We start from the raw sequence: 22,310 nt of genomic DNA, 5'->3' as shown, positions 1-22,310 counted from the left end.
AAGCTTGTTTATTCTTATTCATTTGTAGTTAGCCAATAAATGGTATCATCCTGATTTAAAACTTGTGATTAGTCACAGATGAGGGGAATTAGAGAGGCTAAACTCTAAATACACATGGTGCATTTCTGTTTTCCTTCAGTCTTGTGCAAGAGTTCAGGTCTGCTTTAAGGGCCTATTCACACTTAAAAGCGCAAAATGGTAGTGCTTAGCGCTAGCATTGTGCGCAGGTGATTTTTCCACGATTTAACGTGGAAAAATCACTGGACAAATACGCATTCTTGGAGCGATTGTGATTAGTTTACGCCTTCATCACATCACGGCTGGACTACTGCAATGCCCTTTATGCTGGCCTCCCCAAAAAGGACCTGCGTCGCCTGCAATTAGTGCAGAATGCTGCTGCCAGATTGCTAACAAACCAGCCTCGCCACTGTCACATTACACCGATCCTTCGCTCACTGCACTGGCTACCAGTAGAATAGAGAATACTCTTCAAGATTCTACTGCTGACATTCAAATCCCTGCACAATCTGGGCCCTGGATACATGAAGGACTTGCTGAAGCTGCACCACACCTCTCACAACCTCAGATCAGCAAGTTCTATAAACTTGGTCACCCAGAGTGCACCTCAAAAAAATCTGGAGATAGAGCCTTCTGTCATGCTGCCCCTACTCTTTGGAACTCCCTGCCACACCCAGTAAAGACAGCACCATCCCTGGAGCTATTCAAATCCAGACTGAAAAGCCACCTGTTTAGCCTGGCATTTCCGGACTTATAAAATTCTTCCTCTGTACCACGATGGTCTGAGCCATGCTTATGCGCTTTGAGTCCTACGGGAGAAAAGCGCTTTACAAATGTTATTTGTTGTTATTGTAGTGCTAAACGCAATAAATCCTGAATCACCAAAAAATGCAGGTAACGCATTTGGCAATTGCAGTGAATCGGCGGCAATCGCAGCAGTGAGGTCACTGCCATATACTTACTATTGCGCAAGCGCTTTTAAAAGTGTTAGCGCTTTGGGGAATTACCAGGAATCACCCGCTAATCACCCTAGTGTGAATGGTACCTAGGATGGTACACATAAAGCTATTTTCGCTGCTCCAAAGCCCATAGGCCATTCTTTCATCTTTGCCTATGAATAATCTCCAATGTGTAATGTAATTTAGGATAGTGTGTGATTATGCAATTGTTTCAGATTCCGGTGTTTTATATTGTACATGTATCTGATTTTATCAGTTTAAAATAAATGTTAAGTTTTAAAAGATACCTGAGGTAGGGGGAAAAAGTGAGGTTTAAATTACTTGGGACTTCTTACAGGTCCCTTGGAGTCTTTTCCTCAAATTAGATTATCAGAGGAGTCTGTGTGGCTGATATTGTGGTGAACTCCCCCCCCCCCCCCACCCCACAGTTTGATGTCACAGTCATGGTCCTGACAGTTTGCTGTCTGTGAACCTCATTGCATTGTGGGAAACATCGGCTTTTTTCAACTGCCAAGCAAGTATCTCCCTCTTTGCATAGAACTCTTAGTAACGAACATATCACCTGGCAGGACTAAAAATGTTGCCACCTGTGATAAATATCAGAATGTAAATCAGGGAGAGGAAAGATTTTGCAATGGGCAAACATTGAGTAATCTATAAATGATGTAAAATATAATAGCAATGTTATCCATTGTTATTTTCACTACAATAATACATCTGGTAATTTGAGTATGCCTACAAATCCTGTTGCCAAGCCAGCACAAGGAAGACACATCCGTCCTCACTGGAGGATACCTGTAGTGTCCCACTCTATGTGCCAGCAGCCATGCTCAGAGCAGAACCAAGTATGGCTGCTGGCACATGAATTAAGTTTTAATTCTACACAAGGTGTTTGGTTATGAATATACCATTCTGAATATTTTTATTCTTTTAACTACATAACGACCGCATCACGCCCATGGGCATGACCGCGGTGGCAGCCCCAGGATCGCCTAAAGCCAATTGGCGTCAAGTCCTGGAGCTGCAGTTTCGCAGGGAATGGCCGCGCGATCATTCCCTGCCAGTTCACGTGATTAGCCTGCTAGCCGCCGATCGTGGCTAGCAGGCTGTTTGTAAACGAAAGGGGAAAGAAACCCCATTTGTTTTCATCCGTACAGCGCTGCGGTCTCCGGCAGCGCTGTATGAGATTGGCGATCCCTGGCCTCTGATTGGCCGGGGATCATCGTCCACTCATAGAGTGATGCCTATGATCGCTGTCCTGTTCAATACAGTGCATTGAGGGAAGGGGAGGGAGGAGGGAGAAACAGCTTGATACAGGCTGCAAAAAAAAACAAAAAACTGCCACAGCGATCAGACACCTCAGGCGGCATGTCCCCTTAGGGACAAAAAAATGAGGTGAGTCAGATCGCTGGGCTCCATAGCTGGGCTGTGCAGGAGGCTGAAAAGCCTGCACAGCCCAGTGCAACAAAAAAGAGCCTGGTCGTTAGGGGGGTTTAACACTGTGGTCCTCAATTGGTTAAAAGCCTTATTGAGGCCTTTCAAGTGTATACAGGAATCACCCTAGATCTGGAACCCACCAGGAATCGCACCAGCGCTGTTTGGAGCAATTCCTAGATCGCGTTACACTCTGATTTGGAAGCGCTCTACAGTAAACTTCCCATTAGCCGTGTTTTTTTTAAAATAAACTTTATTATACTTACCAGGTTCTCCGATGTCTATCTTCTATCCGTAGCCCCGCATCCTAAAGGAAGAGGTCATAGATGCTCCTAGGACCAATCAGAGAAGTGCCTGTGACCTCTTCTGCTAGGGTGTGCGGAGATAGACGAAAGCCGGACATGGGGACACCCAATAAATATAAATAACTTTATTTACATTTCTGAACGCTCGCCCCCCGAATTGCTGCAAAGTTGCTTTTCAAAGTGATTTTGCAGCACTTCTATATTTAGCATTGAGCGCAAATGTGCTCAGAAAGCTGCATGTCCTGCGATTGCGTTTAACCCTAATCGGAATCACGTCAATGCTTTTTTGGGGGATCACCGGTGATTGTTGGCAATCCCAAAACGCTGCCAAAAACGCCCTAGTGGGTCTCAGCCCTTAGGGCTGGTTCACACTGCAATAGCTTTTTTTCACGCTTGTAATTTGTAAAGCTCTTTCTAATGCAATGCTGACTGGTAAATGGCCCCCTCTCCATTAAAAAGTGGTGGTAAGAGTGGTGATTTGAGGATAGTAAAGCTTGGTACACACATTCAAGTTTGATTGGCCAATTTTTCCACTTACAGAAAATCTGTAATGAAAAAACCTCCCGTGGGGGGTACTCACCTCGGGTGGGGGAAGCCTCCGTATCCTATTGAGGCTTCCCCCGTCCTCCTCGGTCACACGGCGGCGGCGAAAATCCTCCCGGAGCGGTGGCAATTAAATATTTACCTTTTGGCTCCAGTGCAGGCGCAGTATCCGCTCTCTGCACGGAGATAGGCAAAAATAGCCGCTCTCCGTCGGGCCTCTCTACTGCACAGGTACAAGTCTCCTGCGCAGTAGAGCGGACCCGACTGAGATTGGCTATTTTCGCCTATCTCCATGGGAAGTCCCGCAACAGCGGCCCCGCTGGAGCCAGAAAAGGTAAATATTGCACAGCCCGACAATTGTCGCCTGTGCGTTCCGTGGGCTGCAGCAAGGCTGCCGTGGGACACAGGAGGACGGGGGAAGCCTTGATAGGGTCCAGAGGCTTCCCTCTACTGAGGTGAGTACCCCCCAGGGGAACTTGTTTTCAGTACAGGTTTTCTTTAAGCCTGGTACCCACTTTCAATTATAATTGGCCAAACGCTTACTAACTCTACCTCAATGAACAGTGTGATTACTGTGACTGGCTCACAGTAATCACCAGGTCAGGAACCAATGGAATTTGCTCCTGACCGAGATACAGAGCTCTGCTGTCAGCGTGACAGCAGAGCGAGCGGGCGGGCTGCAGCGTCGCAGTTTCAGCAGGAATGGCTAGCTCACAGAATGCAAAAGTTGAAATCTACCTCCTGGCAGGCTTAGACAGACGTGAACAGGGTGTAGATTTCTACTATGCTGGTCCAGATGAGCCGAGACTTTGTGTCAGTGAATGAAAACTGTATGCAGCTTGGAACTGGGTCAAAGTCAGCAGGAAGTGCATGCAGCCTCCCTGGTGGTAATGACGAGGCTGACTCCTTGTTGAAAAACTTTCTACAATGGGTATAGACGAGTTAGGGCCCTTTTCCACCTGCAGTCGCTAGCGTTCACGCTGAACGCTAGCGATTGCTGAATCGCAAAACCGGCGATTCCCTGACGTTTTGCGGCCGCGATTTTGCTATGCTATGCACTGCATAGCAAAATCGCGGCAAATATCGCTCCGCCGCGCGTTCGGGTAAAAAACAAATCACGGTAGTGGAAATGACCTACCGCGATTCCTATGTTAAAAAGCAAACCGTAGCGATTGTAAAATCGCTAGCAGTTTGCGACTTTGCGATTCAGCCAGCGCAAACGCGCTGGTGGAAAAGGGCCCTAAGGGTGAAAACAGGCCTGGAAAGATTTATAATGGTGTAGACACCACCTACTGGCAGTAGGCACATATTACAGCATTACAAAAAAATTAAACCTAATACCATACTGTATATTGTACAGAGAATGACACTTATTGCCACACTGGTCTGAACTCGGCTGTGACGCACTATAATGACCACCATGGCTAAGAGTTGTGCAGCAGTCCAGAGTGTCTATTGTGACCCAATGACAATCCCTAAAGATCTGGCATGTCGGACCTTTAAGTCTAAGCATAACCCAACGGCATTGTTCTTGGCACCTCCCCACCCGCTGGAAGCCGCTCAGTCAGATGCGCTTGTCGTCCTTTCAGCTCCCGTGCATGGCAGCAGAGGTGTCATCAGCCAAAGGCGACAGTGCACTAACAACACTGTACAGAAGTGTCATCAGCCTTCACACACAATGCGTCTTTTGCTATGCAGGGGTGTAGAAACGAGCGTGTGTAATGGAGAAGTTTCTGGTGGTGGGAGCAGCGAGAACAATGCTATTGTGCTGTGCCTGGGCATTGCTAAAAATCTAACACGCCGCATCTTCATGCAATCATTGTGCATCTGATGTAGTCACGTGGTTTGGCCATAATGAACACCCCCGCCATGGCAGTCGTTATGGTGCACCACTCAGAGTTCAGACCAGCGTGTGTATGGACCTTTAGGGCTGGTTCAGACCGATGTCTCACTCACCTGCCCAGAGTCTTGTATCAAATGCTTTTCTGCAAGCATGCAGGAAAGCATTTATCGACTTCCATCAGCGATTCCCAGCGATTGTAATTTTTCATCCCACAGGGGGACGCAGGAGTGTGGTGCTAATGGACCCCAGAATGACCAGACCGTGCTGTTTCCAGACAGTGGAAAAAATAAAATCTCAAAATGCTGCTTTTGCATAATCGGCGGTAAATGACGGGCAAAGGTGCGTGTGAAGTGGCCCTTAGTTATTGTACCACACAAGGGAGATGTTTTAGGTAAACACTGTACGGCATTTATTTCTTCATCCATATTTGAGGAGTTTTCTATTTGTGATTAAAAGCTGAAATTTTAATTTAAATTTTGACATGATTTTGTTTTGAAACTTTCATTATACTCAAAATGGATACTAGACCCTTGCTTGATGGATTTGAGTAAGTTGCAAGCAAAAATTTCACGACAATTAATTGAACCACTTTTTGCACAGAAATCCTGCAGAAATTGAACGCTAGGGAGGTTAATTGGCCCTATTCCAATTCCAAATAACATACGAGTTGCATTTCATCTGCATGCAGGCTGGAGTAATTAGCATCTCTCGGACCATTTCTTATAACTACACCCCCACCACCATAGCATTAGTAGGCCTTTGACCTGTACAAATACTTGGACATGTTTAAAATAACTTAATGATCAATAATGTAGTATGCTTGCATTATTTATCTTACACCATTTTAATATACCACTTGTGTCTTGGCACGCTGCGAACAAGAGACTGGTGACATGAAACAGCTGTCAGTCTGCCCAGAGTCCTATCCAGTGCCCACCAACCGTATGATGTATGTATCTGTGGTGACACCTGCTGTTCACAAGTTTTCAGTAACAAAGTGTTAATTCAGCAGTGCTCTGCTTTTTCAGACATGTACAGTAAGAGGTTACCATGTGCTCATACTGATGAAGTAAACAAGCTGCTGTCTGTGATCAGCTCCACTTGAACAATGAACTTTGAAGCTATCCTAAGGGCCCGTTTCCACTACTGCGTAATCTGCTGTGGTTCCCGTCAAGCTTGCCATCCGAATCACATGCCTGTGCCATTCGAGCAGCATCAGGGCTGTGGAGTTGGTACCAAATCATCCAACGCCAACATTGCTGCTCAAGCTTAAAGGATACCCCAACTGAAATGTGACATAATGAGATAGATATGTGTATGTACAGTGCCTAGCACACAGATAACTATGCTGTGTTCCTTTTTTTATTTTTCTGCCTGAAAGAGTTAAATATAAGGTATGCAAGTGGCTGATTCAGTCCTGACTCAGACAGGAAGTGATTAGTGTGACCCTCACTGATAAGAAATTCCAACTATAAAACACTTTCCTAGCAGAAAATGGCTTCTGAGAGCAAGAAAGAGGTAAAAAGGGGGAATTTCTTATCAGTGAGGGTCACACTCTAGTCACTTCCTGTCTGAGTCAGGACTGAGTCAGCCACTCACATACCTGATATTTAACTCTTTCAGGCAGAGAAAGAAAAAAAGGAACACAGCATAGTTATCTGTGTGCTAGGCACTGTACATACACAGGTCTATCTCATTATGTCACATTTCAGTTGGGGTATCCTTTAAAGCTGATCTTACCTAGGGCTTCTGCCAGCCTTCCTGTTCTTCAATGATCTTCCGTTCCCCCGCCACAGCTCACTTTCATTTAACATATTTCAGGTTTTCTTTAAACTGAACCGAGTAAAAGTATTTAAAATAGGCCTCAATTCATTAAAGAGAACCTGAACTGAAAATGAAAAGTCAAAATAACCATACACGGGTCATACTTACCTCCAGTGTAGTTTACTCCTCAATTGCTTTCTCCTCTCCTGCGTCCCATTTGTCCACTGTGATCAATGGAATTCTCCCTCCTCCATTTTAAAAATGTCCATTACCCCATAACAGCTTCCTGGTCAGCACACTGTTAAACTGTAATATCACCCACCTGAGCCATAGGGAAACATGGACATTACCTTGCACATTCAGTTGTAACTGACAGCTGATGATATATAACTGACAGCAACTGGTATATTTCATTTCTGATAAAATATTGTCAGAACTGGAAGGGATCACTGTAAGAAGAAAATGATGAGCTTCTAAGAGGAACTGACAGTGAGGTTAGTATATAATATTCATTTGCAGCTACGTCATGTATTTATTTTAAATAATTTTACTCACTTCAGGTTCCCTTTAATCTTTATCAAACGTTTGATAATTTACCTCATGGGTAAAATCTAATTTTTAATTCACTAAGGTGTTATATATTTATTGAATATTTTATTAATAAAATGATCAATACATCTATAACACCTTAAAGAATTCAAAATTAGATTTTACCCATGAGGTAAATTATCAAACGTTTGATAAAGCTTAGTGAATTGAGGCCATGATGTACCTGCAAATGAATATTACATACTTACCTTGCCGTCAGTTCCTTTCAAAAGCTCACCATTTTCTTCTAACGATTCCTTACATTTCTGACAAGATGTTGTCAGAACTGAAATATATCTGTGGCTGTCAGTTATAACTGAAACGATAACTGTGCAAGGTACTGTCCATGTTTCCCTGTGGCTCAAGTGGGTGATATTACAGTTTAACAGTGTGCTGACCAGGAAGCTGTTATGGGGTAATGGCCAGTTTCAAAATGGAGGACAGAGAATTCCATTGATCACAGTGGACAAGCAGGACGCAGGAGAGGAGAAAGATTGATAAGTAGACTATACAGGAGGCAAGTATGACATGTGCATGTTAATTTTGACTTAATTTTCATTTCAGGTTTGCAGCTATATTACAATGGCATCTGCTTTTAGGAACAAAAAGCTCCTGGCCAGGAAGCAGACACTCTAGCCGATGATTGCCAACGTGAAAGCCCTGACATGTCATCTTTATAAGATTGCCCCACCACATTGTAGAAAAAGGCCTGTTTTTTTTTTTTTTTATTATATCTAATATAGAGCAGGCCAGGGCTATTTTCTGCAAGGGGGCAAAGCTTTGTTTTAGAACCCAGCCGATACAGTGTTCCAGTGAATCTTATTATTCTTACTCATTTATCCACACAACAGAAAGCCCCAGAACAAAATTGTGTAACAGAGAGATCTGTAAGGCCTTGTATAGATGGATAAATGTGCAGGCACTTTGTGGTAAAACAATTTTGGTCTCTGATAAACTGGGCACTACATCATTTGGATGCTGAATATTAGAGAGCTGTAGGTCTAGATGCTGCCAGATAAACATTTTGGACTAATTCATGTTGGAGAGAGAGGGGGGGGGGGGGGTTGGGGTTATTGAGGGTTAGTGTCAGTCTCATGATGCCGGTGTCTAGTGATTAGTGGAAAGCACTGGGTTAGATTAGGGTTAACGCTAGGGAAATACTCGAGGGTTAGCCACGGTATAAAGGCAGGAGGTTGAGTTTAGGCACAGGTGAAAGCGTAGGTTTAGTGTTAGGACTCAAATCAAGGAAGGCATATAGAGGAACATCAGACTCAAAACAATCCGTGACTTTTTTTTCTTCCAATAATTCCCTGCTCCGAATGTCATGACCTGAAGGCTGCACATCAGACCAGCAGTGTAACTGGGTGTGTAATTTACAGTATGTCTGTTTCCATGCTCAACAGTCTTTAACAGCCTTTCATTTGGGTGGAAATTGTAATTTTGACTTGATTTTAAATATACAAGCACTGGAGTCATCCCTCTTTAATTACTGATCAGGTACAATCATGCAGGATGCAAAACACCATGCGCACATGTAATTAAGGCGCCAAGAAATTTGAGCGCAAGGTAAAGCCAAAAAAAGGCTCACCCTGCTCCTGCATAAGTCCCGCCGGTGTTAATTACTATTCCCCTTCCAGGCCACCATAAGGGGTGAGACAATTTGGTTGCCAGCTATTGCCCTGCGGCCGAATTACACTGTTTTTAAAAGTAATTTTGGCACCCAAATTACTGTCCAAGTGCCGCCTTAGCTGTAATTCCTATTATGGCCTACGGCGGTGTCGGCTGGGCCGAAATCTCTGGCGCTGTTTTTCTTTGCTTTGTGACACAATAGCGGCATGCTTGTTTCAGGCCAGTAATTTTCTACATAGTAAAATGGTTTATTGAGATACCAGCCCAGGAGCCTGCACAAAAAAAGCAGTTGGGAATACTTCGGCCCTGAAATACAGGCTGTCAGTAGTCAGAGCCCAGAGAAAACAAAACTAAGCCAAGATGTAAAGTTTATACATGACACTGTGTTACATTTGACATATGGTAGCTCACACTTTAATGTAGGATCACTTTACACACCAATTTTATTCACCAGCATTTTACATAACATTGTGAGACACATCTTTTATAGAATTCTGTCCTCTTGTGGTCACATTCTGGCTGAATCTCAATACCTCACCTTTACAAATCGGTAGCGGTATAGATAGGATTAACACTGGCACAGCATACAACACTGAGTATGAGGCTTATTAGATAAACCATTCTCCAGCTGTGCAGAAACGGCAACTCCCAGCATCCTTTGCTTCCCAGCTCCACTGCAGTCACAGATTCCCCAATTCTATGCTCATGAGATTTAGCTCTGCAAGCTGTACGTACAGTGCGCTCATGACTTATACATTTAACACACAATGCTATTCCCAAATCCAATAAATAATTCACCAAGAAAGTCTCAGCAATTGTAATCGTGTGAAGTCTTGGATAAGGCACTACTGCTCTGAAGTTCTTGTCTATCCACAGACCAACATAATCACTTTCCTTCCCTAACCACAGTGGGCAAGGGCAGTGCTTGTGATGGTTCTCAGTGAAGACACAGCCTGAAAGATCCTCAGCAGTCACAAAGCCACATGTGAGTACTGCTTCTCCGTATTCTGATCCACAGGCATGCCAATGTACTCCATTATCCACCTTTCACAACGCACAGCAAGACAATGTCCAGCACAGTACAAGCAGATCAGAAGCTGCTGATTATTTCCCACTCTCAGAGGTATAAGACTCAGCGATGCACCCTTCTCTTGGTGATCTCTTCCTGGATTCTTCTCCTCAGAGCCTCTTTCATCCTGGCTTCAAGCTGGTTCTGAATGGAAATTTTTGTTGCAATTTCTTCGGCATCATCATCCTTTATGAACAAAAATACACACAAAATTGTATTATGTGGTCTTTTTTTTAGTAACCATTTCATTTAATTTCATTACATGATGTTGGCTGCCCTCTTCTGTATGCCTTTCTGTTCACAGGATTCAAGTAATATCAGAATCTACCAGCCAAGTATGGTTGCACTTACAAGGAATAATCTACTGACCAACAAGCAAGGGTGCACATACAAGGCAGAATCTCCTGGCCAAGTAAGGCTGCACTTGCAAGGAAGAATCTCCTGACCAAGTATGGTTGCACTTACAAGGATGACAGATTGCAATGCTACTTTCAACCCCCGCCGACCAATTGAAGCCGCTCTGTAATCCACGATCGTTGTCCCTCCACCCCCCTCCATAGCAACAGAATACATTGCTAGCCTCAAGGCTAGGGATGTATCTGCACAGCAACATTCTTCAAATTGTCGCCCGAGGGATCATTTTCTGATCTACGATGGGTGACAATTCTTACCTGTGTGTACTTAGCTTTAAAGGAAACCTGAGCTAGTATAAATAATATGTTTTATACATACCTGGAGCTTCCTCCAGCCCCATACACGCAGGAGAAGTGCGCCCTCTACGTATCTCTTCAGCGGCTGCTGTAAAGATATGCAAACAGCGCACTTCACTTACGTCAGACCAGCTCCGACTGATGGAAGTGCGGGGGCCTGGTATCGGAGCTGCAGAAGACTCAGGGTGGCAGAGTGGGAGCGAACCAGGCAGATGGGGCTGGGTATGTATAAGACGTCTTATTTATACCAGCTCTGGTACACTTTAAATACATTTGCTGCTTGATAACAGTTTGACTAAACATCAGGGGAGAAAAAAAACAAAACAAAAGGCCAGCTTGTGGTACAATAATTGGCAGAACTGCACCTCATACACAATAATGGATGTGATCTTTCCACCATCCGCCTCAAATTCCAGACAGAAGAGCTGATTTCCACTCTGCTCATGGTCTGAGCTTGAGCTGTGCTCACTGATATCATCTTCAGCCAGACCTGCATTAGGATGACTTTCTGGGGAAACACAAGAGGAAACATTTCATTACTCTACAGCACTATGTAGGTCAACACACAGATACACAATTATTCCTGAAGGGAACCTATACTGAAAGGTAATGAAAGCCATTTCTACTGACCTTATTCTAAAACAAATTGGCAGTTACATAGATGGATGTCATGGCAATCCTCTGCCTTTAAACCTGAGGCGGGGAGGGAGAGAAAACCTATACATACCTGGGACTTCCTCCAGCCCCCTCCAGGCTGATCACTCCCTCGCCATCCTCCTCCATCTGGATCATTTGGAATTCGTCCACGAACATCCTCCAGTCTGCGCAGTCCGGCCGCGTGTGCTCCTCTGTAAGCTCAGTCCTTCAGTTAGGCCGCACATGCGCAGAACATCCCCAGCCCTGAGGACTTTCGGGGACGAATTTCAGACGATCCAGGCGATGGACAGGATGGCGAGAGAGTGATCAGCCTGGAGAAAGCCCCAGATATGTATAATTTTTGTCTTCCTCCCCGTCTCAGTTTCCCTTTAATTGCGAGAGACCCTGAGATCAGGTGATCTGCCCAAACTAGCTGCAGCTTGCTGCACGTAGGCCACCTAGGAACTACAGAAGCCACAAGGTCATTACCACAGCACGGATGTTGGCACTTTTTTTTTTTAACAAAAGTTTAAAAACAACAGTTTCATATTCTCTCATTGCAGGTCTGCCTTATACAAGGTCTTCAGGAGTACCCCTTGATTAATGACATAAAAATATGGCACAGGTGATTTACTTCTTGGAGATTTAAGAATTTACATTTTTTCAAAGAGCTGAAACTTAAAGAGAACCCGAGGTGGGTTCTAAGAATCCTATTAGCACACAGAGGCTGGGTCTGCATATAATGCCCAGCCTCTGTTACTATACTGTGCCCGACCCCCCCCCCCCCCCCACCCATGCGCTCTGCTGGCCCCTATAAATCAAACCGCCATGCTAGCAACATGCACCGTGTCGATAGCAGGCTGTTTACATCCACTGGGACAGTATAGCAACAGAGGCTGAGCATTATATGCAGACCCAGCCTCTGTGTGCTAATAGCATCCTTAGAACCCACCTTGGGTTCTCTTTAACCTCCCTGGCGGTAAGCCCGTGCTGAGCACGGGCTATGCCGCCGGGAGGCACCGCTCAGGCCCCGCTGGGCCAATTTGCATAATTTTTTTGCTGCACGCAGCTAGCACTTTGCTAGCTGCGTGCAGTGCCCGATCGCCGCCGCTACCCGCCGATCCGCCGTTATACGCGTCGCCGCAGCCGCCCCCCCCCCAGACCCCGTGCGCTGCCTGGCCAATTAGTGCCAGGCAGCGCTGTGGGGTGGATCGGAGTCCCCTTTGACGTCGATGACGTCATCCCGCCCCGTCGCCATGGCGACGGGGGAAGCCCTCCAGGAGATCGCGTTCTTTGAACGGGATCTCTTGATCTCCGATCGCCGGCGCCGATCGGAGGGGCTGGGGGGATGCCGCTGAACAGCGGCTATCATGTAGCGAGACCTCGTCTCGCTACATGAAGAAAAAAAAAATTAAAAAAACGTATTTGCTGCCCCCTGGCGGATTTTGACAAACCGCCAGGAGGGTTAAAGAGAACATGAACTCAGAACGTCCTCTCTGCTCTAAAAGATACGCAACAGCATAATTACCTTTAAAGAAAGACATTTGTTATAGCTGATACAAATCCTACAATAAATCTGCACTGTTTCTACTTCCTGACTGATGGAAGCAGACATATTGTTAACATCCTGCGCTTTCAAATGAGCTTATCTGCCATTGGCAGTCATGTGACCCAGGGGGAGATCAAATTACAACTTGTGATTAGACACAAATGAGTGGGAATTTAACAGGCTAAAGTCTCTAAATACATGCAGGGTGCATTTCTCTAGGTTTTCCTACTGTCCTGTGCAAAAGTTCAGGTCCACTTTAAAGGACTACTATATTGAGATATGTAAAAAAAAAAAAAAAATCAAAGTGTACAGAAATAAAATGTTTAGGAGAGTACTGATGCAAAAGAAAGTTAAAACAAATCAATTATTTAAATTGATAAGCTAGTATAACTGCAAATCTTCTTACTGTCAGCTTGTGGAAGATTTTACTCTGACCACAGGGGAGCAGATATCCGTTTCTTACAAGGCAGAAGAGAGCCCCCTGTGGAGCTGAAGCTGTCAATGACAGCTTCAGCTCCCACTGAAGCACTGTTGCTTCTTGAACAAGCAGTTGAAGCCTTCCATCAGCTTCTGCCATGCTGTGTCCGCAGCTGTATCAGTCTGAATCCGGATGGGGTCATTCAGCTGCCCCACCCAGATTTAGCCTGCCACTGCAAGCAGCTTAAAGGAGAATTGAAGTGAGAAGAATATGGAGGCTGCCATATTTATTTCCTTTTAAATAATACCAGTTGCCTGGCTGTCCTGCTGATCTATTTGGCTGCAGAAATGTCTAAATCACACCAGAATCAAGCATGCAGCTAATCTTGTCAGATCTGACAATGTCAGAATCACCTGGTCTGCTGCATGCTTGTTCAGGGTTTACGGATAAAGAATTGTATCTATCCTCCTCCTCCTAAAAATTACCCTTTTTAAAGAAAACCTGAAAAAACCTTCCCTGGGGGGTACTCACCTTGGGTGGGGGAAGCCTCTGGATCCTATTGAGGCTTCCCCCATCCTCCTCAGTCCCACGGCGATAAAGCTCTCTGAACAGCGGGGATGTAAATATTTAGCGCAGGCACAGTATCGGCTCTCTGCTCGGAGATAGGCAGAAATAGACGATAGCTGTCAGGCTGCTCTACTGCACAGGCGCAAGTCGCCTGCGCAGTAGAGCGGACCCGATAGAGATAGTCTATTTTCACCTATTCAGCAACAACGCCCCCGCTGGAGCCGGGAAAGGTAAATAAATCAGCGCTTGTCAGGCTTGTCGAGGAAGGATTCCGAGACACTTTGGGGGAGCCAGTGCTGGATTGCCTGCAGCTACAGGGATGGGGGAAGCCTCATTGGGACCCTGAGGCTTCCCCCTCCCGAAGTGAGTACCCCCCAGGGGAACTTTTTTTGTTACAGATTCTCTTTAAGCCATCCCAGTTTTATTGTATACTAGCTGATTGCCCGGCGTTGCCCGGGCATGTATTTGGCTGGTGTTGGCTCCGCCTACATTTTCCAACCCTAACACACAATTACTCACTGACCAAGTTTGTGAGCTTTGCGGCCTTTGGTATCAATAATCTGCATTGAAATGAAACAAATCTGAATGGCTGTGTGTGGCTCCACCCCCTTTTCTGAATTTGAACCCCAGTCACCCAATAACCAACTGTACCAGGTTTGAGGCCTGTGCCATTAACAGTTCAAGAATAGTAGCAATTAAATATTCCCCTTGAAAAGCAACAGGTGAAGTTTGATTCACTTTTGTAGGCTCCACCCACTTTTCTGAATATTAATCCCAGTCACCCAGTGACCAACTGTGCAAAGTTTAAAAACCCTGCCATTAACAGTGTAAGAATGGTTGCAGTTTACATTTTCCCAGTGAAATTTGTATGTGTCTCCACCCACTGATGACCCGGCGTTGCCCGGGTATGTATCAGTGTTGCCAACTCATCCCTTTAATTACTGACACATATGAATTATACAGGTTTTGGGGCTAGGTAGATGCAGTTAAAGCACTGATTATGTGCAAATAGCCCCAGAACCTGTATAACTTAGATGTGTCAGTAATTAAAGGGATGAGTTGGCAACACTGGTATGTATTTGACTGGTGTTGGCTCCGCCCACTTTCTAACCCTAACACACAAACACTCAATGACCAAGTTTGTGAGCTTTGGGGTCCTTGGCATCAATAATTTGTATATTCCCATAGAAATTAAACAAATCAGATAAGCTGTTTGTGGTACCACCCCTCTCCAGCATTTGAACCCCAGTCACCCAATGACTAACTGTAGCAGGTTTCAGGCATCTGCTATTAACAGTGTAAAAATGGCAGCAATTTAAATATTCCACTTGAAAATCAACAGGTGAATTTTGATTGGCTATTATAGGCTCCACCCACTTCCCTGAATATTAATCTCAGTCACTCAGTGACCATCAGGGCAAAGTTTGGGAACCCTGAAATAAACAGTGTAAGAAGGGCTGCAGTTTACACTTTCCCAGTGAAATTTGTTTTTGGCTCCGCCCACTTTTTGTAACCTGGACACAAAGTCACTACTCAACGCCCAAGTTTGTGAGTTTTGGGGTCCCTGACATCAATAATTTGTATTTTCCCATGAAATGAAACAAATCTGATTCACTGTTTGTGGCTCTGTCCCCTTTTCTGAATTTGAACCTCAGTGACCCAATGACCGACTGTACCAGGTTTGAGGCTTGTGCCATTAACAGTGCAAGAATGGCAGCAATTTTAATATTCTCCTTGAAAAGTGACATGTGATTTTTGATTGGCATTTTTAGGCTCCACCCACTTTTCTGATTATTAATCCCAGTCACCCAGTAACCAGCTATGCTAAGTTTGAGAACCCTGCCATTAACAGTGAAGAGGGGCTGCAGTTTACAATTTCCCAGAAAAATCTGTTTTTAACTCCACCCACTTTTTGTAACCTTGACACACAGTCACTACTCAATGACCATGTTTGTGAGCTTTTGGGTTCCTTGCATCAAAATTGTGCTAATGGAAACCACAAAAATACGTAACCTTCCTCTCTTCACGTGCTATAACAAATATTTTATTGATGGCATACAAAAATCCCAGCAAATATCACAAAGAACCCTTCCCTTTAAAACCAACTCTGGTAAGTACATGGAGCCATACAATTCTTATCTTGTTCCTCACCCCACTGTCACAGTGATGATTACTCTCAAATATGGTCGCCCAGCCTAAGCCTATGCTGATCACATTGGTCCACCATACACTGTCTGACATCTGTGGGCCCACCACCGGCGCACACCGCGAGGCCTCCACTCACACACTGCTAGATGGCCATCTAATGTTATATGTACCATCGCTATAATAAACCTGATCAACCCTTGGCTTTTTCCTCCAATAGGCTGCGACTTTTCCTGCGTGTTCCTTGCACAGTGTCTCTAAAATGCAATGGTGTATTCCTGGTTTATGGTGTTACCGTTAGGTATTCCCTTGTTCCACTGAGGAATTCCCCCTGCATAACACTGCAGCTCCTTGGAAGCCCGTATGCCAATCTATTCAAGCATAGTCCTCAATAGGCAGCAGAGCTAATACTGTGTACAATCAACCCGTGGCAGGTGTGGCTGTGGAGAGATTGATTTAGCACTTACGCTACCGGCATTCACCGCAAATCTTTACGGGGGAGCTCCGCTCAGGGCGCATAGCAGGCCAGTCGCCTGACGTCCTCGTCACCCCGCAGCTTGAAGCTGGTGCGTCACTTCAACAATCTTCCCCCGGAGGTCCGCGGTCAGGCGCTGTAGGTTCCTTTTCGTGAGCGCTCACATGACTTCAGCCAGGAACCTCCAGCTGACGCGTTTCGCCCCGCCCACGGGGCTTTTTCAAAGCGTAATGGGTTAGGGCTCTCAGGTATAGACTTCCCTTTTATCTGGTTACACACTCCTCCTTTCCTTTAACCCTCTGTTGGCTGACACAGTCTTTTCAGACTTATGGCTACTCTTGTTCCTCAAAACTCCCCACAGTAACTCCGACCATTTATTAAAGGGCATACAGAATGCAATTCAATTCATTTTCCACACAGGCCGCGGACAGTCTGTTATAAAGCAAAATCCATACTGTTCTTATAGTGATATTTACTTTTTCTGCATATAGACAGCCAGCAATCTTCAAGATGTATAAAATGTCATTTCTTGTTGTTGCCACAACTTATATCAACTCCTACTCCAGGAAATACACCATATTGATGTCAGAATTTAGTCCTTGTGGGATCTTTGTACCTAATCGGTAGATCCAACTGGTTTCAATTTTATAGAGTTCCCTCTCAATATCACCTCCTCTTTTCTGCACTTTTTGTTTCAAAATCCCCTTGAAGCGTAAGCCTGAGGGGTCCTTGTTGTGATATTTCCTAAAATGTAGACCTAGGGGGGGGGCTATCTTTTTCTGCTTTCTCAATATTTTTCACGTGTTCCCCAATTCTTGCTCCCAATCGTCTCTTCGTTTTCCCGATATAAAGTAGGTCACAAGGACATGTAATACAGTACACAACTCTCTCAGAATTACAGTTAATGTTGTCTCTAATTTCGTATGTTCTGGTACCCTTCGCATTCCTAAAAGTTTTTGTTCTCTCTACCAAATCACAAACACAGCAGTTACCGCAACTGAACATTCCCAATTTTTGGGGAAATCGTCCCAACCATGTCTCCTTCGGAATACTATTAAACTCTGACCTCACCGGCATATTTTTTAGATTTAGAGCCCTCTTAGCCGTCATATAGGGCCTGTCACCCACAATTCTGGCAATTCTCTGATCCAACATAAGCACATTCCAGTTGGGGAGAAATGAAAGGAACCTCAAGTTCACATTTGATGTGGACGAGAGGGAAATAACTTTTTTGGATCTAAGAATTAGAAAAGAGGGAGAAAGAGTAGTTACAACAACTTGTAGGAAACCCACGGCGGGTAACACACTGTTACATTACAGTAGTCATCATTTGATCTCTTTGTAACTATGTTCGGATCACACTGGTATAGTTTACAGAATGTGTTACAGAAGCACTGGAATGTGCTTATGTTGGATCAGAGAATTGCCAGAATTGTGGGTGACAGGCCCTATATGACGGCTAAGAGGGCTCTAAATCTAAAAAATATGCTGGTGAGATCAGAGTTTAATAGTATACCGAAGGAGACATGGTTGGGACGATTTCCCCAAAAATTGGGAATGTTCAGTTGCGGTAACTGCTGTGTTTGTGATTTGGTAGAGAGAACAAAAACTTTTAGGAGTGACCTACTTTATATCGGGAAAACGAAGAGACGATTGGGAGCAAGAATTGGGGAACACGTGAAAAATATTGAGAAAGCAGAAAAAGATAGCCCCCTAGGTCTACATTTTAAGAAATATCACAACAAGGACCCCTCAGGCTTACGCTTCAAGGGGATTTTGAAACAAAAAGTGCAGAAAAGGAGGTGATATTGAGAGGGAACTCTATAAAATTGAAACCAGTTGGATCTACCGATTAGGTACAAAGATCCCACAAGGACTAAATTCTGACATCAATATGGTGTATTTCCTGGAGTAGGAGTTGATATAAGTTGTGGCAACAACAAGAAATGACATTTTATACATCTTGAAGATTGCTGGCTGTCTATATGCAGAAAAAGTAAATATCACTATAAGAACAGTATGGATTTTGCTTTATAACGGACTGTCCGCAGCCTGTGTGGAAAATGAATTGAATTGCATTCTGTATGCCCTTTAATAAATGGTCGGAGTTACTGTGGGGAGTTTTGAGGAACAAGAGTAGCCATAAGTTTGAAAAGACTATGTGTCAGCCAACAGAGGGTTAAAGGAAAGGAGGAGTGTGTAACCAGATAAAAGGGAAGTCTATACCTGAGAGCCCTAACCCATTACGCTTTGAAAAAGCCCCATGGGCGGGGCGAAACGCGTCAGCGGGAGGGTCCTGGCTGAAGTCATGTGAGCGCTCACGAAAAGGAACCTACAGCACCTGACCGCCGACCTCCGGGGGAAGATTGTTGAAGTGACGCACCGGCTTCAAGCTGCGGGGTGACGAGGACGTCAGGCGACTGGCCTGCTATGCGCCCTGAGCGGAGCTCCCCCGTAAAGATTTGCGGTGAATGCCGGTAGCGTAAGTGCTAAATCAATCTCTCCACAGCCACACCTGCCACGGGTTGATTGTACACAGTATTAGCTCTGCTGCCTATTGAGGACTATGCTTGAATAGATTGGCATACGGGCTTCCAAGGAGCTGCAGTGTTATGCAGGGGGAATTCCTCAGTGGAACAAGGGAATACCTAACGGTAACACCATAAACCAGGAATACACCATTGCATTTTAGAGACACTGTGCAAGGAACACGCAGGAAAAGTCGCAGCCTATTGGAGGAAAAAGCCAAGGGTTGATCAGGTTTATTATAGCGATGGTACATATAACATTAGATGGCCATCTAGCAGTGTGTGAGTGGAGGCCTCGCGGTGTGCGCCGGTGGTGGGCCCACAGATGTCAGACAGTGTATGGTGGACCAATGTGATCAGCATAGGCTTAGGCTGGGCGATCATATTTGAGAGTAACCATCACTGTGACAGTGGGGTGAGGAACAAGATAAGAATTGTATGGCTCCATGTACTTACCAGAGTTGGTTTTAAAGGTTTTAAAGGGGAGGGTTCTTTGTGATATTTGCTGGGATTTTTGTATGCCATCAATAAAATATTTGTTATAGCACGCGAAGAGAGGAAGGTTACGTATTTTTGTGGTTACTGTATATTGTATTACCAGAATCTCTCCTCATAATATTGAGTGGTGCTAACAATTAATCGTTGGCCACCCGATTCCAAATTTTTGTATGCTAATGGAAGCAGTTTATCCAGCGAAGATCTTTTTGGCTCCGCCCCTTTACTGAATTTGAACCCCAATCACTTAACGATCGACTGTAGCAGGTTTGAGGCCTCTGCTATTAACAGTGTGAGAATGGCTGCAGTTTCAATATTCCCCTTGAAAATCAATAGGTGAATTTTGATTGGCCCTTGTAGGCTCCACCTACTTTTCCGAATATTAATCCTAGTCACCCAGTGACCAACTGTGGGAAGTTTGAGAACCCTGCCATTAACAGTGTAAGAAAAGCTGCAGTTTACATTTCATGTAAAAAGTTAGGTTGTTTTTGGCTCCGCCCACTATTTCTAATCTTGACCTACAGTCACTTAATGACCAAGTTTATGAGCTTTGGGGTCTTTGGCATCAATAAGTTGCATTTTACCATTGAAATTAAACAAATCTGATTGGCTGTTTTTGGCCCACTCCCTTCAGAATTTAAACCCCAATCTCCCAGTGACTTACTGTAGCAGATGTTAGGCCTCTGCCATTAAGAGTGCATGAATGGCAGCAATGTAAATATTCCCCTTGAAAATCAAAAGGTGAATTTTGATTGGCTGCTGTAGGCTCCACCCACTTTTCTGAATATTAGTCCCAGTCACCCAGTGGCCAACTGTGTCACGTTTGAGAACCCTGCCAATAACAGAATGGCTGAAATCAATCTAACAAATCTGATTGGCTGTTTGTGGCTCCACCCCTTTAGTGAATTTGGACCCCAGTCACCCAATGCCTGACTGTATCAGGTTTGAGGCCTCTGACACTAACAGTGTAAGAATGGTAGCAATGTGAATATTCCTCTTGAAAATCAATAGGTACATTTTGATTGGCTGTTGTAGGCTCCACCCACATTTCTGAATATTCATCCCAGTGGCCAATAGTGTAAAGTTTGGGAACCCTGCAATGTAAAAAAATTAAGGTGTTGACACCGCCCGCTTTTTCTAACCTTGACATACAGTCACTCAATTATCAAGTTTATCAGCTTTGGGGTCCTTGGTATCAATACTCTGTATATTCCCATTGCAAAAATAAACAAATCTGGCTGTTTGTGGCTCCGCCCCCTTCCTGAATTTGGACCCTAGTCACCCAGTGACCAACTGTACCAGGTTTGAGGCATCTGCTTTTAACAGTATAAGAGAATGGAAGCAGATATTCTCTTTGAAAATCAAAAGGTGAATTTTTATTGACTGTTGTAGGCTCCACCCACCTTCCAAAATCTTAATCTGTCACCCAATGACCAACTGTGCAAAGTTTGAGAACTTGGCCATTAACGGTGTAAGAATGGCTGCAGTATATATTTTCCCAGTAAAAGTTGTTTTGGCTCCGCCCACTTTTTTTTTAAACCTGGACACACAGTCACTCAATGACCAAGTTTGTGAGCTGTCAGGTTCCTGGCATCAAAAATGTGTGAATGAAAGCAGTTTATCCACCAAGGAAATCTGATTGGCTGTATGTGGCCCCGCCCCTTTAGTGAATTTGGACCCCAGTCACCCAATGACCGACTGTAGCAAGTTTGAAGCCTCTGCCATTAAAAGTGTAAGAATAGCAGCAGTTTTAAATATTCCCCTTGAAAATGAATAGGTGAATTTTGATTGGCTGTTGTAGGTTTCACCCATTTTCTTGAATCTTAATCACATTCACCCAGTGACCAAGTGTGGCAAGTTTGAGAACCCTGCGATTAACAGTCTAAGAATGGCTGCAGTTTACATTTTCCCATTTAAAATGAACAGCTGAAATTTGATTGGCTGTTTTATGCTCCGCCCACTTTTCCTGCATTTGTAACCTCGGTCACCAAGTGACCAACTGTGCCATGTGTGGGGACTCTGGTTTGATTACTGTGAGAATGGCAGCCTTTTACATTTTTTCCATTGACTTGAATGGGTGGAATCTGATTTGCTGTTTGTAGCTCCGCCCAGGTGTGCAGGGGGGCCGCGAGACCCCCAGAACATATCATCCCAGGTAGTAAGGGATCTGTGTACCAAAATTAGTCAAGGCATTTTCGCGTGATCGCGGCACACATGAATATATATATATATATATATATATATATATATATATATATATATATATATATATATATATATATATATATATATATATATATATATATATATATATATATATATATATATATATATATGTGTGTGTGTATGTGTGTATGTGTGTATATATATATATATATATATATATATATATATATATATATATATATATATATATATATATATATATATATATATATATATATATATATATATATATATATATATATATATATATATATATATATATATATTTTTTTTTTTTTTTTTCCGGTTTCATTGTCTCTGCTTAATGACACATTCATTGAAGTATGCCAGAGCTAAAATCTATGAACTATCGCCCTTCCTATCTCTTTCCTGTTCTCAGAATCTATATTCTGCCAGGAAAGTGGTTTGT

At 44.0% G+C, this 22,310-nt stretch overlaps 1 protein-coding gene across 1 annotated transcript in view; it reads right to left on the bottom strand.

Annotated features, from left to right (window-relative positions):
• Positions 1-9,469: 9,469 nt before the first annotated feature.
• Positions 9,470-22,310, bottom strand: part of C3H2orf68 (chromosome 3 C2orf68 homolog) — a 17,163-nt gene continuing 4,322 nt past the window's right edge. Inside the window, 2 exon segments of the mRNA XM_068274868.1 lie at positions 9,470-10,338; positions 11,228-11,370. Coding sequence (XP_068130969.1) covers positions 10,216-10,338; positions 11,228-11,370 — 266 coding nt within the window. The 3' untranslated portion in view covers positions 9,470-10,215.

Source organism: Hyperolius riggenbachi, chromosome 3 (genome assembly GCF_040937935.1).
Source record: "Hyperolius riggenbachi isolate aHypRig1 chromosome 3, aHypRig1.pri, whole genome shotgun sequence".
Classification (NCBI taxonomy): domain Eukaryota; kingdom Metazoa; phylum Chordata; class Amphibia; order Anura; family Hyperoliidae; genus Hyperolius; species Hyperolius riggenbachi.
This window is presented reverse-complemented; position numbering and strand designations above follow the sequence as displayed.